Raw genomic sequence first — 14088 nt, 5'->3', positions numbered from 1 at the left:
GACAAATTCGATTTTAAAACAAAGACTGTAATAGGAGATGAGGAAGGACACTATATCCTACTTCAAGCATCTAACCAACAAGAAGATCTAACAATTGTAAATATCTATGCCCCTAACATGGGACCAGCCAATTATATAAGGCAATTCATAACAAAAGCGAAGAGACGCACTGACAACAATACAATAATAGTGGGGGACTTTAACACGCCCCCTGACTGAAATGGACAGATCATCTAAGCAAAAGATCAACAAGGAAATAAAGACTTTAAATGACACACTGGACCAAATGGACTTCACAGACATATTCAGAACATTCGATCCCAAAACAACGGAATACACATTCTTCTCTAGTGCCCATGGAACATTCTCCAGAATTGATCACATCCTAGGTCACAGAGCAGGTCTCAACCGGTACCAAGAGATTGGGATTATTCCCTGCATATTTTCAGACGACAATGCTTTGAAACTAGAACTCAATCACAAGAGGAAAGTCAGAAAGAACTCAAATACATGGAGGCTAAAGAGCATCCTACTGAAGAATGAATGGGTCATCCAGGAAATTAAAGAATTAAAAAATTCATGGAAACCAATGAAAATGAAAACACAACTGTTCAAAATCTTTAGGATACAGCAAAGGCAGTCCTGAGAGGAAAGTGTATAGCAATACAAGCCTTTCTCAAGAAACAAGAAAGGTCTCAAATACACAACCTAACCCTACACCTAAAGGAGCTGGAGAAAGAACAGCAAAGAAAGCCTAAACCCAGCAGAAGAGAAATAATAAAGATCAGAGCAGAAATCAACGAACTAGAAACCAAAAGAACAGTAGAACAGATCAACGAAACTAGGAGCTGGTTCTGTGAAAGAATTAACAAGATGGATAAACCCCTGGCCAGACTGATCAAAAAGAAAAGAGAAATGACCCAAATCAACAAGATCATGAATGAAAGAGGAGAGATCACAACCAACACCAAAGAAATACAAACAATGATAAAAACATATTATGAGCAACTCTATGCCAGCAAATTAGATAACCTGGAAGAAATGGGTGCATTCCTAGAGATGTATCAACTACCAAAATTGAACCAGGAAGAAAGAGAAAACCTGAACAGACCTATAGCCACTAAGGAAATTGAAGCAGTCATCAAAAATCTCCCAACAAACAAAAGCCCGGGGCCAGATGGCTTCCCCAGGGAATTCTACCAAACATTTAAAGAAGATTTAATACCTATTCTCCTGAAACTGTTCCAAAAAATAGAAATGCAAGGGAAACTTCCAAACTCATTTTATGAGGCCACCATTACCTTGATCCCAAAACCAAAGACCCCAACAAAAAGGAGAATTACAGAGCAATATGCTTGATGAACATGGATGCAAAAATTCTCACCAAAATACTAGCCAAGAGGATCCAACAGTACATTAAAAGGATTATTCACCACGACCAAGTGGGATTTATCCCTGGGCTGCAAGGCTGGTTCAACATCCGCAAATCAATCAACGTGATACAATACATTAACAAAAGAAAGAACAAGAATCATATGATCCTCTCAATAGATGCAGAAAAAGCATTTGACAAAGTACAGCATCCTTTCTGGATCAAAACTCTTCAGAGTACAGGGACAGAGGGTACATACCTCAATATCATAAAAGCCATCTATGAAAAACCTACAGCCAATATCATTCTCAATGGGGAAAAGCTGAGAGCTTTCCCCCTAAGGCCAGGAACGCGGCAGGGATGTCCACTCTCACCACTGCTACTCAACATAGTGTTAGAAGTCCTAGCCACAGCCATCAGACAACAAAAAGAAATCAAAGGCATCCAAATCGGCAAAAAAGAAGTCAAACTCTCACTCTTTGCAGATGATATGATACTTTATGTGGAAAACCCAAAAGACTCCACCCCAAAACTGCTAGAACTCATACAGGAATTCAGTAAAGTGGCAGGATATAAAATCAATGCACAGAAATCAGTGGCATTCCTATACACCAACAACAAGACAGAAGAGAGACAAATCAAGGAGTCGATCCCATTTACAATTGCACCCAAAACCATAAGATACCTAGGAATAAATCTAACCAAAGAGGCAAAGGATCTGTACTCAGAAAACTATAAAATACTCATGAAAGAAATTGAGGAAGACACAAAGAAATGGAAAAACGTTCCATGCTCATGGATTGGGAGAACCAACATTGTGAAGATGTCAATGCTACCTAGAGCAATCTACACATTCAATGCAATCCCCATCAAGATACCATCCACTTTTTTCAAAGAAATGGAACAAATAATCCTAAAATTTGTATGGAACCAGAAGAGACCCCGAATAGCCAGAGGAATATTGAAAAAGAAAAGCAAAGCTGGCGGCATCACAATTCCGGACTTCCAGCTCTATTACAAAGTTGTCATCATCAAGACAGCATGGTACTGGCACAAAAACAGACACATAGATCAATGGAACAGAATCGAGAGCCCAGAAATGGACCCTCAACTCTATGGTCAACTTATCTTTGACAAAGCAGGAAAGAATGTCCAGTGGAAAAAAGACAGTCTCTTCAACAAATGGTGTTGGGACAATTGGACAGCCACATGCAGAAGAATGAAGCTGGACCATTTCCTTTCTCCACACACAAAAATAGACTCCAAATGTTTGAAAGACCTAAACGTGAGACAGGAGTCCATCAAAATCCTAAAGGAGAACACAGGTAGCAACCTCTTCGACCTCAGCCGCAGCAACTTCTTCCTAGAAACTTCGCCAAAGGCAAGGGAAGCAAGGGCAAAAATGAACTATTGGGATTTCATCAAGATAAAAAGCTTTTGCACAGCAAAAGAAACAGTCCACAAAACCAAAAGACGACCTACAGAATGGGAAAAAATATTTGCAAATGACATTATCAGATAAAGGGCTAGTATCCAAAATCTATAAAGAACTTATTAAACTCAACACCCAAAGAACAAATGATCCAATCAAGAAATGGGCAGAAGACATGAGCAGACATTTTTCCAAAGAAGACATCCAAATGGCCAACAGACACATGAAAAAGTGCTCAACATCACTTCAGTATCAGGGAAATCCAAATCAAAACCTCAATGAGATACCACCTCACACCAGTCAGAATGGCTAAAATTAACAAGTCAGGAAACGACAGATGTTGGGAGTCATGTGGAGAAAGGGGAACCCTCCTACACTGTTGGTGGGAATGCAAGCTGGTGCAACCACTCTGGAAAACAGTATGGAGGTTCCTCAAACAGTTGAAAATAGAGCTACCGTACGATTCAGCAGTTGCACTACTGGGTATTTACCACAAAGATACAAATGTAGGGATCCGAAGGGGTACGTGCACCCTGATGTTTATAGCAGCAATGTCCACAATAGCCAAACTGTGGAAAGAGCCAAGATGTCCATCGACAGATGAATGGATAAAGAAGATGTGGTATATATACACAATGGAATATTATGCAGCCATCAAAAGGAATGAGATCTTGCCATTTGCAATGACATGGATGGAACTGGAGGGTGTTATGCTGAGTGAAATAAGTCAATCAGAGAAAGACATGTATCATATGACCTCACTGATATGAGGAATTCTTAATCTCAGGAAACAAACTGAGTGTTGCCGGAGTGGTGGGGGGTGGGAGGGATGGGGTGGCTGGGTAATAGGCATTGGGTAGGGTATGTGCTATGGTGAGCGCTGTGAATTGTGCAAAACTGTTGAATCACAGATCTGTACTTCTGAAACAAATAATGCAACATATGTTAAGAAAAAAGAAAAAGAAGAAGATAGCAGGAGGGGAAGAATGAAGGGGAGTAAGTCAGAGGGGGAGACAAACCATGAGAGAGGATGGACTCTGAAAAACAAACTGAGGGTTCTAGAGGGGAGGAGGGTAGGGGGATGGGTTAGCCTGGTGATGGGTATTAAAGAGGGCACACTCTGCATGGAGCACTGGGTGTTATGCACAAACAGTGAATCATGGAACACTACATCAAAAACTAATGATGTAATATATGGTGATTAACTAACAATAAAAAAATTTTTTTAAAAAAAGTGGTTATATTTAAAAAGAAAAATGATTGGGAAGAAGGCCTTCATTTGTATCTTAATTTATTAAAAAAATATTTCCAAATAATAGATACAATAAAAAGTTTTTAATTAGAAAAAGGAGCTATTATTTAAGTAATTGGTTCTACGTGAATCAAAGACAATTATACCATGCTTGAAATGCTTACTGATAATCATGGTGCTCAGAAATAGTATCTTCAACCAGGAAGTTACATGCCTACAAAGTAAAGAATCCATATCCTTTGAGTGACAAAACAAGTGCTTTCCTAAATTATGCCACATTGCTTTGAACTTACTGATTTGACTAAGAATTTTCCTAGACTAATTATAATTTAGGTCATCTTTACCGTCTTAACATTTCTAATCTAATCTAGTACTGAAATATTTATCACATGACCTGGAAACTTTCTGTATATAATTATAAGAAACAACATGAGTTTTTGTATTTTACCTATGATGGTATTGTTTGTAGTTTTCCTCCACTGACTGAAAACTTTGTTACATTTCCCTTATTATAATGAATACATACTCATTATAAGAAATAAATCAATAAGCAGAGCTTTTAAAAAGCTACCTATGCCATTACCCAAATTAATCAAAATATATAACAATATTTTTATATATTTCCTTGCAGTCTATATTTTAATGCAAACTGCTCACAAAGTTTTAATCTTACTATAAACACTTCACCCTTGAATGTGGAGGTTAGGGGTGCAGATCCCCTTTGCAATCAAAAATCCACAAATTACTTTTGGCTCCCCAAAAACCTAACTAATAGCCCACTGTTGACCAGATGCCTTGCCAATAACACAATCAATTAACACATATTTTGTATGCTATATGTATTATATACTGTATTCTTAAAGAAAAAACGTGGATCTGCACAGTTCAAATCGTCTTATTCAAGGGTTGATGGTACGTAACATTGGGTCCACCTTCTATTATTTAACATTATAAGACAAGCATTTTCCCATATTATCATAAAAGCTTAGTTCTTAACCCTGTACTTAAATCAAAATCCTGCTAAATATACTGACGATGAATCTGAGAACTTTATAAATTACATCGATAAAGCAATGAGAAATACAATTTACACATCTCTACAAATCACTATAAATGAAGCAACAGAACTCAAGCCAAACCTTCCAGGCATCACAGTGCTGGCCGGGAAAAAGAACCTCTACTTACAAAAAAAGTGCAGAGGGGTACTAGATCCACAGCAACAGCTTCTTTCCCCTTCCTTTTCTTTACTATACAGGCCTAATAGTCATGAAATATTAATCAGAAAGTTCATACTCATTAATTTTTTCTAATTTACATTAATGCTGGGATGCCTGGGTGGCTCAGTCGGTTAAGCATCTGCCTTCGGCTCAGGTCATGATCCCACAGTCCTGGGATCAAGCCCCGCAATGGGCTCCCTGTTCAGTGGGGAGCCTGCTTCTCCCTCTCCCACTCCCCGTGCTGTGTTCCCTCTCTCGCTGTCTCTCTCTGTCAAATAAATAAAATGTTTAAAAAGAGAAAAAACTTACATTAATGCTATCTTTTTGTGAACATTTTTTTATTATGTTATGTTAATCACCATACATTACATTAGTTTTTGATGTAGTGTTCCATGATTCATTGTTTGCATATAACACCCAGTGCTCCATGCAGAATGTGCCCTCTTTAATACCCACCACCAGGCTAACCCATCCCCCAGCCCCCTCCCCTCTAGAACCCTCAGTTTGTTTCTCAGAGGTGCACATTTTTTTTTTTATATTAAATGAGAAATTGTTCCAGAACTTCAGTTTCAAGTAGGTTAGAATAAACTAACCAATCCTCTGTTGAAAAACAACATGCTGCTGGGGCGCCTGGTGGCTCAGTCAGTTAGGCGTCTGCCTTCAACTCAGGTGGTGATCTCAGTTCAGGTCGTGATCAAGCCCCTCGTTGGGCTCCCCCATACCTTTGCCCCTCCCCTATGCTCATGCACGTGCTTTCTCTCTTTCTCTCAGATAAATAAAATCTTAAAAAAGAAAAACAAAATGCTGGATGAAAAAATATTTAATCTTTTTTAAGATTTTATTTATTTGACAGAGAGAGAGAGACAGCGAGAGAGGGAACACAAGCAGGGGGAGTGGGAAAGGGAGAAGCAGGCTTCCTGCAGAGAAGGGAGCCTGATGCAGGGCTTGATCCCAGGACCCTGGGATCATGACCTGAGCCAAAGGCAGACGCTTAACGACTGAGCCACCCAGGCGCCCCCAAAAATATTTAATCTTTTTAAATGCACTGAAGAACTAGAAAAAAAAAGTAAGAAATACAGAGATAAAAACTGAATGAAAATAAGAATGATAGAAATAAGGGCACCTGGGTGGCTCTATCTCTCTCTCTCAAATGAATAAATAAAATCTTAAAAAAAAAAAGAAAATATGAACAAATGATTTCATAGAGTGGAAACCAGAATAGACAAAGAGCCAATAAGAACATGAATAGACGCTGTACTTCATTAGTAATCAGAGGAATGCAATTTCAAATGACAATGAGATACCCTTCACATCCTCTGATGAAACAATTCCACCCCCTGGAATATAAACTCTTGCACAAGTATATTCACAGGCATGTACAGGAGAGGAATGCTGTTTCTAAGAGCAAAAAAAAATCTAACTGGCCAACAGCCAAATGGATAAATAAACTGCAAAATGTCACACAAGGGTGTACAATACAGCATTGAAAGTGATTATTACAACTATACAAAAGGAATTTCAGGAATATGTGAAAAACAAAAAGCCTCAGAAAAATATGCTGTTTAGAAATAAAAAATAGAGGGACGCCTGGGTGGCTCAGTTGGTTAAGCGACTGCCTTCGGCTCAGGTCATGATCCTGGAGTCCCGGGATCGAGTCCCACATTGGGCTCCCTGCTCAGCAGGGAGTCTGCTTCTCCCTCTGACCCTCTTCCCTCTCGTGCTCTCTATCTCTCATTCTCTCTCAAATAAATAAAATCTTTAAAAAAAAGAAATAAAAATAGATATGATTTTAAATTATATTTTTAGAAGGTAAGAGAAAGACACACAGAACATTCAATGTAATAACTTCTCTGGAGGTAGGAAAGCTACAGGGATGGGACACACAAGCATTTGCTCTATCATTTTCTTCGGACCTTACACATTTAAGTATTCTTTTTAATTAACTTAAAGTAATAATAAAAAATAATTCTTTAAAATTCACTTTTTAATAAAAATAAAATAAAAAATAAAACTTTGTTTTTTTGTTTTTTTAAGATTTTATTTATTTATTTGTCAGAGAGCGAGCAAGCGCATGCACAAGCAGGGGGAGTGGCAGCAGAGGGAGAAGCAGGCTCCCCGCTGAGCAGGGAGCCCGATGCAGGGCTAGATCCCAGGGCCCTGGGATCATAACCTGAGCTGAAGGCAGACGCTTAACTGACTGAGCCACTCAGGTGTCCCAAAACTGTTTTAGCTTTTAGAAAAAGTCTAAGTACAAGACAAAATCAAGAAGTGATAGTAGAGGGGTGCCTGGGTGGCTCAGTTGGTTAAGCGACTGCCTTCGGCTCAGGTCATGATCTCAGGGTCCTGGGATCGAACCCCCAATCGGGCTCCCTGCTCAGCAGGAAGCCTGCTTCTCCCTCTCCCACTCCCCCTGCTTGTGTTCTCTCTCTCGCTGTCTGTCAAATAAATAAAAAAAAAAAAAATCTTAAAAAAAAAAAGTCATAGTAGAAAAATTAATAAACTTAAATTCATGAAAATCAAAATTTGCTCTAAAGAAAAAAGAACCTTATCAAGGAAAACAGCAGTGAGGGGAAGGGGTCTACGATTCACATTCTTAAAAAGCCTAATTTCCTGGATATGTAATAAGCTCCTATAAAGCAAAACTAATTTAAAAACAGAACAAAAATCAATAACCCAAATTTAAAAAGCCAAAGATATGAATACACAGCTCACAGAAAAAAATACAAATGGCTTTTAAACAAAAAGATGCTCACTCATAATTAGAAAAATGCAAATTAGAATTATAGTGAGATACTTTTTTTTTAAGATTTTATTTATTTGACAGAGAGAGAGAGAGCACAAGCAAGGGGAGCTGCAGGCAGATGGAGAGGGAGAAGCAGGCTCCCCACAGAGCAGGGAGCCTGACAAAGGGCTCGATCCCAGGGCCCCGGGATCACGACCCAAGCCGAAGGCAGACGCTTAACTGACTGAGCCACCCAGGCGCCCCAAGACATATATTCCTTATCTGTCAAATATCAAAAGATATGATAAAATACTACTTTGTGGATAGGGTAGAAAAAGTACTCTTATTCTCATATATTACTTCTGGCTTATAAATCGGCATTAAGAGCATAATAAATATCAAAATTACAATGTACAAACCAGTGACCCATAAATTCTACTTATAGAATGACTTGTAAGTGTTCAAATGACTTTGCTGCATAAGCTCAATCAGAAGAAGATGAAATAATCTGTATTGTCCAACAATCCAGGACCAATTAACTAATGATAAATACATTTTGTAGTCATAAAATAACTACATAACCCTGATATGACAGCGAAGATGCACTATTAAGTGAAAAAAATTAAGATCCACAACAGTGTTTATAGGATGTTTTCATTTTTTTACAGGAAGAGAAAAAAAGGATAGAAGGAAGAAGTAAAGAGAAAGAAAGTGGTGTCGTTTGATGCCTTGAAGAGAAACTTGATGACTGGGAGGGTTGGGAGGGAGTTGTTTTCCCATTGTATATACTTTTGTATACTTTGTATTTGGAATCAGCGATTGTATTTCCTATTTTAAAACTAAACTATGATAAAAACTTGTAACAACTATACTGCGTACTCTCATGAATATTATCTGCAGACAAGTTTGCTTTTTACTTTTTGGGGGGAACTGAACTTGAAAGTCCTTAACAGAAAAAAAAAAGATTCTACCACTACATGAGTACATGAGGCAGATTTTTTTTCTTTTTTTGAAATTTATTGTTTTTTTCATTTTAATTCCAGCATAGTTAACAGTGTTCTATTGGTTTCAATGATTCAACAATTCTCTACATTACTCAGTGCTCATCATAAGTGTGCTCTTAATCCCCAGCACCTGTTCTCCCCATCCCCTCACCGACCTCCCCCACATATTTTTCTTAATGTTGGACATTCTTCACTTTAAGCTTTATTTCTTTTGTGAAATAAGTGTTCTCATCATTTAAAAAAAATTATGGAGTTGATAAATGTTCTGTTTAATTCTAAAATTAGTGTCTAAAACATGTGCTCTATAATGACAACAATATTATTTAAATTGGCCATGCAACTTTCAAATAACCTACCTCTTTCTGTACTTGCTCGATCTGTTTTTTGGCATCAGCCAGTTTCTCTTTCAGCTCAGCATAATCTTCTTCCTTCCTCTGAAGATCTGCTTTCAGATTCTGTGTAAGACCATAGCTTGCAGACAGCTCCTCTTTCAACCTGAAGAACACAAACCACTTTTCTATAGCAACGCACCGCGAACCACACAGGATCCTACATGTGAGCTAGTAACAACCTACACAGTTCTCAATTCTCACAAACTCGGAATGTCCGACCAATGAGTGAGTCCTTCAGAGAGAATTTCATGTGATTTTATAAACAGATTTTTGCGTAGAACTTTTGGTTCCAAAGGTTTACCTGAACTAAGTTCCAATTCTTGACTCTTCAAACATGCTCTACTAGATTGTTATACCCACCTAGATTATTTAAAAGCTACATAGAAGAAAACCAATAAAATAAACCCTTTGCACATTTTAAAATATTTTAATAACATTTATCTTACTTTTCTGCTTTTTGCCAGTTGCTTTCCTTTTCTTCTTCCTTTAACTGAAGTGAATGCTTTGCATCTTGCAAATTTCTTGTTAATTGTGAGATTTCTTCTTTCAATTTGACTTCCCTTACACTTAAATCTTTGGTGTTTTTGATAGAATCCTGAAGATTTGTTTGAAATTCCTTCAGATTCCTTTCTAGCTTTAAGATGATAGATTCCTTTTCCAAAAGTTCTTGTTCTAATTTGGCTGAATGACTGCATTCATCTTTTTGAGTTTCTAAGATTGCTTCAAGTTCCTTTATTTTCATCTTATAGCAAGTAACATCTTGTGTAAGTTCTGAAAGCGCTCTCTTCCCTTCAACTACATGTTGTACTTGAACATCAAGAGAAATGTTTTTTTCTTGCAATTCTTGTTTCAGCTGCTGTATAAGATTTTCTTTTTCTTTTAATAGGTCACTTTGATTTTTACTCTCCTTTTCCTCCATTTTTAGTCTATTGTTTTCATCCATACAACCTTTTAATTCTGCCTGTAATTTTTCAATTTGTTGTTCTAGTTCCTGGATCTGATGACTTTTTTTGGAAGAGGCCTTTACAATTTCCTTACATGCTTCCCAAATGGCTTCAATACTAGAGTGGAAAGAACCTTCCCTACTGAGTTCTTGAGTATGATATTCTTTTACCTGCTTACTTACCAAATTACCATTCTCTAAAAGGTGTGACTGTGTATTCGGCAAATTATCCTCTTGAGCACTTGACAGATCCCTGAGATTGAGTAAATCTATGTTTGAGATCTGATAAACTGATTCAAGCGTTCGTAGTTCATCTATTTTTGCTTGCATTAATTTTATTTGTGAAACATTATTTGCGATGTTCTTCCTAGCAGTTTCTATCTCCTTTGACAATTTCACAATCTTTTCCTCCTGTTCTTGATTGATACTTCTCTGCGCATGTAATTCAGAAATTGCATTATCATAATTTGACTGAATTTGTTGGACCTCTGTACTTAAAGTAAAACTCTTTTTTTCAGAAAAAGAAAGTTCCTGCTGCAAACTAACAATTTTTTTATTTAATTCTGCTTTTTCTTCCTTTTCATTTTTAAGTTCATTTTCAGTAGTAAGTAAACATGTTTTCAGCTCTTCATTATTTTCTTGTAAAATTCTAATGGCTCCCTCATCTGAAATGCTCTTCTGCATTTCTTCACTTTTCTTTTCATCTTCAGTTTTAGTTGGACTAGCATGTATAGGTCCTTTAAAAATAAGAAAATTGTTATTAATCTGGTAAGGCTTAATAAAACTAAAAAGTTACCACATAAGCCCCTATTTAAACATAAAAAAACATGGAAGCAAACTTTTAATGAAAACAAAAATAAGCCACTGAGTGAAAAAGAAAAAACAGGTTGCAAACATACACCCATATATGCCCATTTATGTAAAAACCATAGTTCCTTCAATCAGTGCAGAAAGAGTTAGCAAAGGAAGTACACCAAAATTGACAATAACTACCCAAGTAGGATTATCAGTTGTTTCTATTTTCTTTTTGTAACTTTCAATAGTCTTTCAATTATCTACTACAAATCTTTGTTAGCATTATAATACGGGACAGAGGGAAGGAAATCACATGAGACCCCCCAAGATAGACATTCCAAATCCTAAAGATAATTTTAAAGCACAATTATATTACAGATCTACCAAATGAATGACTTGAAAACTGAGTACCTTATAATTTCATAGCTAAAATTAGGGGGAAATTGTTGAAATTCTGCAAACTCCCATGCAGCCTTGCCCATCACTAGCTACATAACTGTCAAACTCCTTAACCCTATGACCACTTCCTCAAATGGAAAACAAAAATAATATCATCTATCTCAGTTTCCATAGTATTTATGCAAAAACAGCTTTATTAGTTTTCATTTTTCAAATACAATCCATATTCGTTTCCTTCACCCAACTGTCTAGATGCTCCTGTACAGCTGTAATTGTGCAATCCCATCATGCAATCCCAAAATCTCTTTTCTTTAATACAGACTAGTTTTAAAAGCTCAGTGAATAAGGTTTTTTTACAACAAACTTGCCCGCCCACTCTTATGGATTTTTTTTTAATAATCTTCAACCAATATGTCATTCTTCTATTAGATTGTCTCCTACCATCTTACAAAGTTGTGGCAAGCCATCCCAAAGTGGAATGACCCCATCTTCTCCACTATTCAGACTTCTGTTCTACTTTCCATTTAATGTAATTCTCTACTTATGATGCTATTTTTATACCTATGACTTCATCAGTGGAAATGACTAATTAGGAAAACTAAATGAGGATGGATTTTTTTTTAGAATTGTTTTTTTAAAAAAAGAATCTTCTTGCTCTTTAAAAAAACAAGTCATAAAATTGTCTGAACCATTCATCAGGAGATATGGGATCTAAGCAAGTTTAAAACAACAACAATCAGAAATTCAGAACTCACAAATAGATCCTATTTATCTGAGTCAAGAGATTTGAATCATGCATACCATATGGATATAGTCCCTAAACCCTGAAGTGAACACAGAAAGCTCAATAAAACTTTTGTGATCAAGTAATGTTCTTCTTTTAATTTTACTGTATTTCAAGAACTAGGATAATTACATAAGGTAAATCAAACTAATTTGTTTAGTACCTAATTTTTTTTCAGGTAATCATACTATTCTTTCAGAAAACTTTAAATGTTTTATATCAAAAGATTTATAGAACATATTCAGGACAGCCTTATCAGGAAAAAATTAAAGTATTAGTCCAGCAATAGAGATGGGAAAACTCTTAAATATCTATTGTTAACTTAAAAAACTAAACAACAAGAATGCAGTTCACACTTTAATTCAGTATACTACGTTCAACCTATACTTCTACTGCTTATATTTTGTTATAACCATTACAGTTTTGATTGAAAAATCACAAGTAAGCAGACTGTATCATGTCTCTGGTTTATCTCTTTTACTGCTTTTTGAAGCCTGATTTCTCGTACTGTTTACATGGCTACCAGCTTTCCCAAAGTACAGATACACTGACCTCAAACAAGCAAATTCACTTTCATGGGGAAATGGTTTTGCATTCCCTTTTAGGAAGAGAACACAATCATCCCATGAAACTATCAACCCCCTGATCTTACCCTAGTGGTTACAGGTTAGAGACTTTTTCGTATGAGGCAAAGGAGAGGAGGGTGGTTATAGCTTAGATTTTCATAGGATACCTTAGGTAATCCCTGTAGTCTCTACTAACACAAATAATTGAGAAATAGTCAAAGTGGTTGTGACTTTAAGGAGAAAAAAAGTCTTTTGTCATGTTACCTAAACTTACTTAAATCTACCTGCATCAAAATTATTTATAGCTAACAACTATAGTTCTTACTTCTTCATGAATGGGTTACCTTTAGGATTAGTCCCACTGCGTGTTTCATTTGTTCCTGGCCACGTCTACTTTCTAGTGACCTATCAATCTTACATTCTCAATTATTCTATGGCACTGACCAAAGTGAAAGGGAGAAAGGAACAGTGTTATAAAAAATCATAGCAAAGTTGTCCTCCCAGTAGCAATGGGTAACAGAAGGCATATGCATATTAGTCTCAATCTATTAGCTCACACAAGCTCTGTACATCCCATAAACTATATATCTAAGGTTATATTATCCTCTAAGGCATCTACTTTTGGAAAACACTCATTTTACTGAGGCTCTATGAGGTGTTTATTATGTTGGTGTATTACCCCATTGTTTTTATCCCTGACAACCTCAGGAGGCAGGTAGTACTTATTTTGCTTTACTAATAACAAAAGTTAAGACTTAACTTACCCATTTTTTCTAGGGGTGAAACAGCTAGTCAGCTTCCTAAAGCTAATGTTTCTAAACCTTCTCTTAGAAAGCCCTACTCCCAGTATCATACTACAATTTTTCTAAAAGAAATAACAAATAGCTTAGAGAGAACATAAATGTTGATTTATTCTTCCACATAAATAGGACATGTACTATACAGTAAGCATGCACCTACTTTTTTAGCAATTCTATAGTAAATACAGTAACTTGAGCACATATGTCTTTCGTAATGTTCAGTTCAAAGTCTTACTGGCAGATGTCCTTTTATAGAAGGAATAGAGAATGTGGGGAGATTTTTGGCATAAAAAGATACTATAATTATGAAAATAGAAGTGATGTTTTAACTACCATAAGCACAGAAGTAAAAAGAATCATATGCATGCAAAATATGATAAAAACACAGTATCTAAAAATATTTTACTAAA

The 14088-nt window shown here is 36.4% G+C and overlaps 1 protein-coding gene across 7 annotated transcripts in view; it reads right to left on the bottom strand.

Moving 5' to 3' along the window:
- KIF20B (kinesin family member 20B) overlaps positions 1-14088 on the bottom strand; it is an 85658-nt gene that overhangs the window by 39119 nt on the left and 32451 nt on the right. For all 7 annotated transcript variants that reach the window (XM_027597175.2, XM_027597177.2, XM_027597179.2 and 4 more), the window contains 2 exons: positions 9838-11071; positions 9356-9494 (listed from right to left, as the gene is read on the bottom strand). In XM_027597175.2, coding sequence (XP_027452976.1) covers positions 9356-9494; positions 9838-11071 — 1373 coding nt within the window. The remainder of the gene's footprint in view (positions 1-9355; positions 9495-9837; positions 11072-14088) is intronic.

Source organism: Zalophus californianus, chromosome 15 (genome assembly GCF_009762305.2).
Source record: "Zalophus californianus isolate mZalCal1 chromosome 15, mZalCal1.pri.v2, whole genome shotgun sequence".
NCBI lineage: Eukaryota > Metazoa > Chordata > Mammalia > Carnivora > Otariidae > Zalophus > Zalophus californianus.
This window is presented reverse-complemented; position numbering and strand designations above follow the sequence as displayed.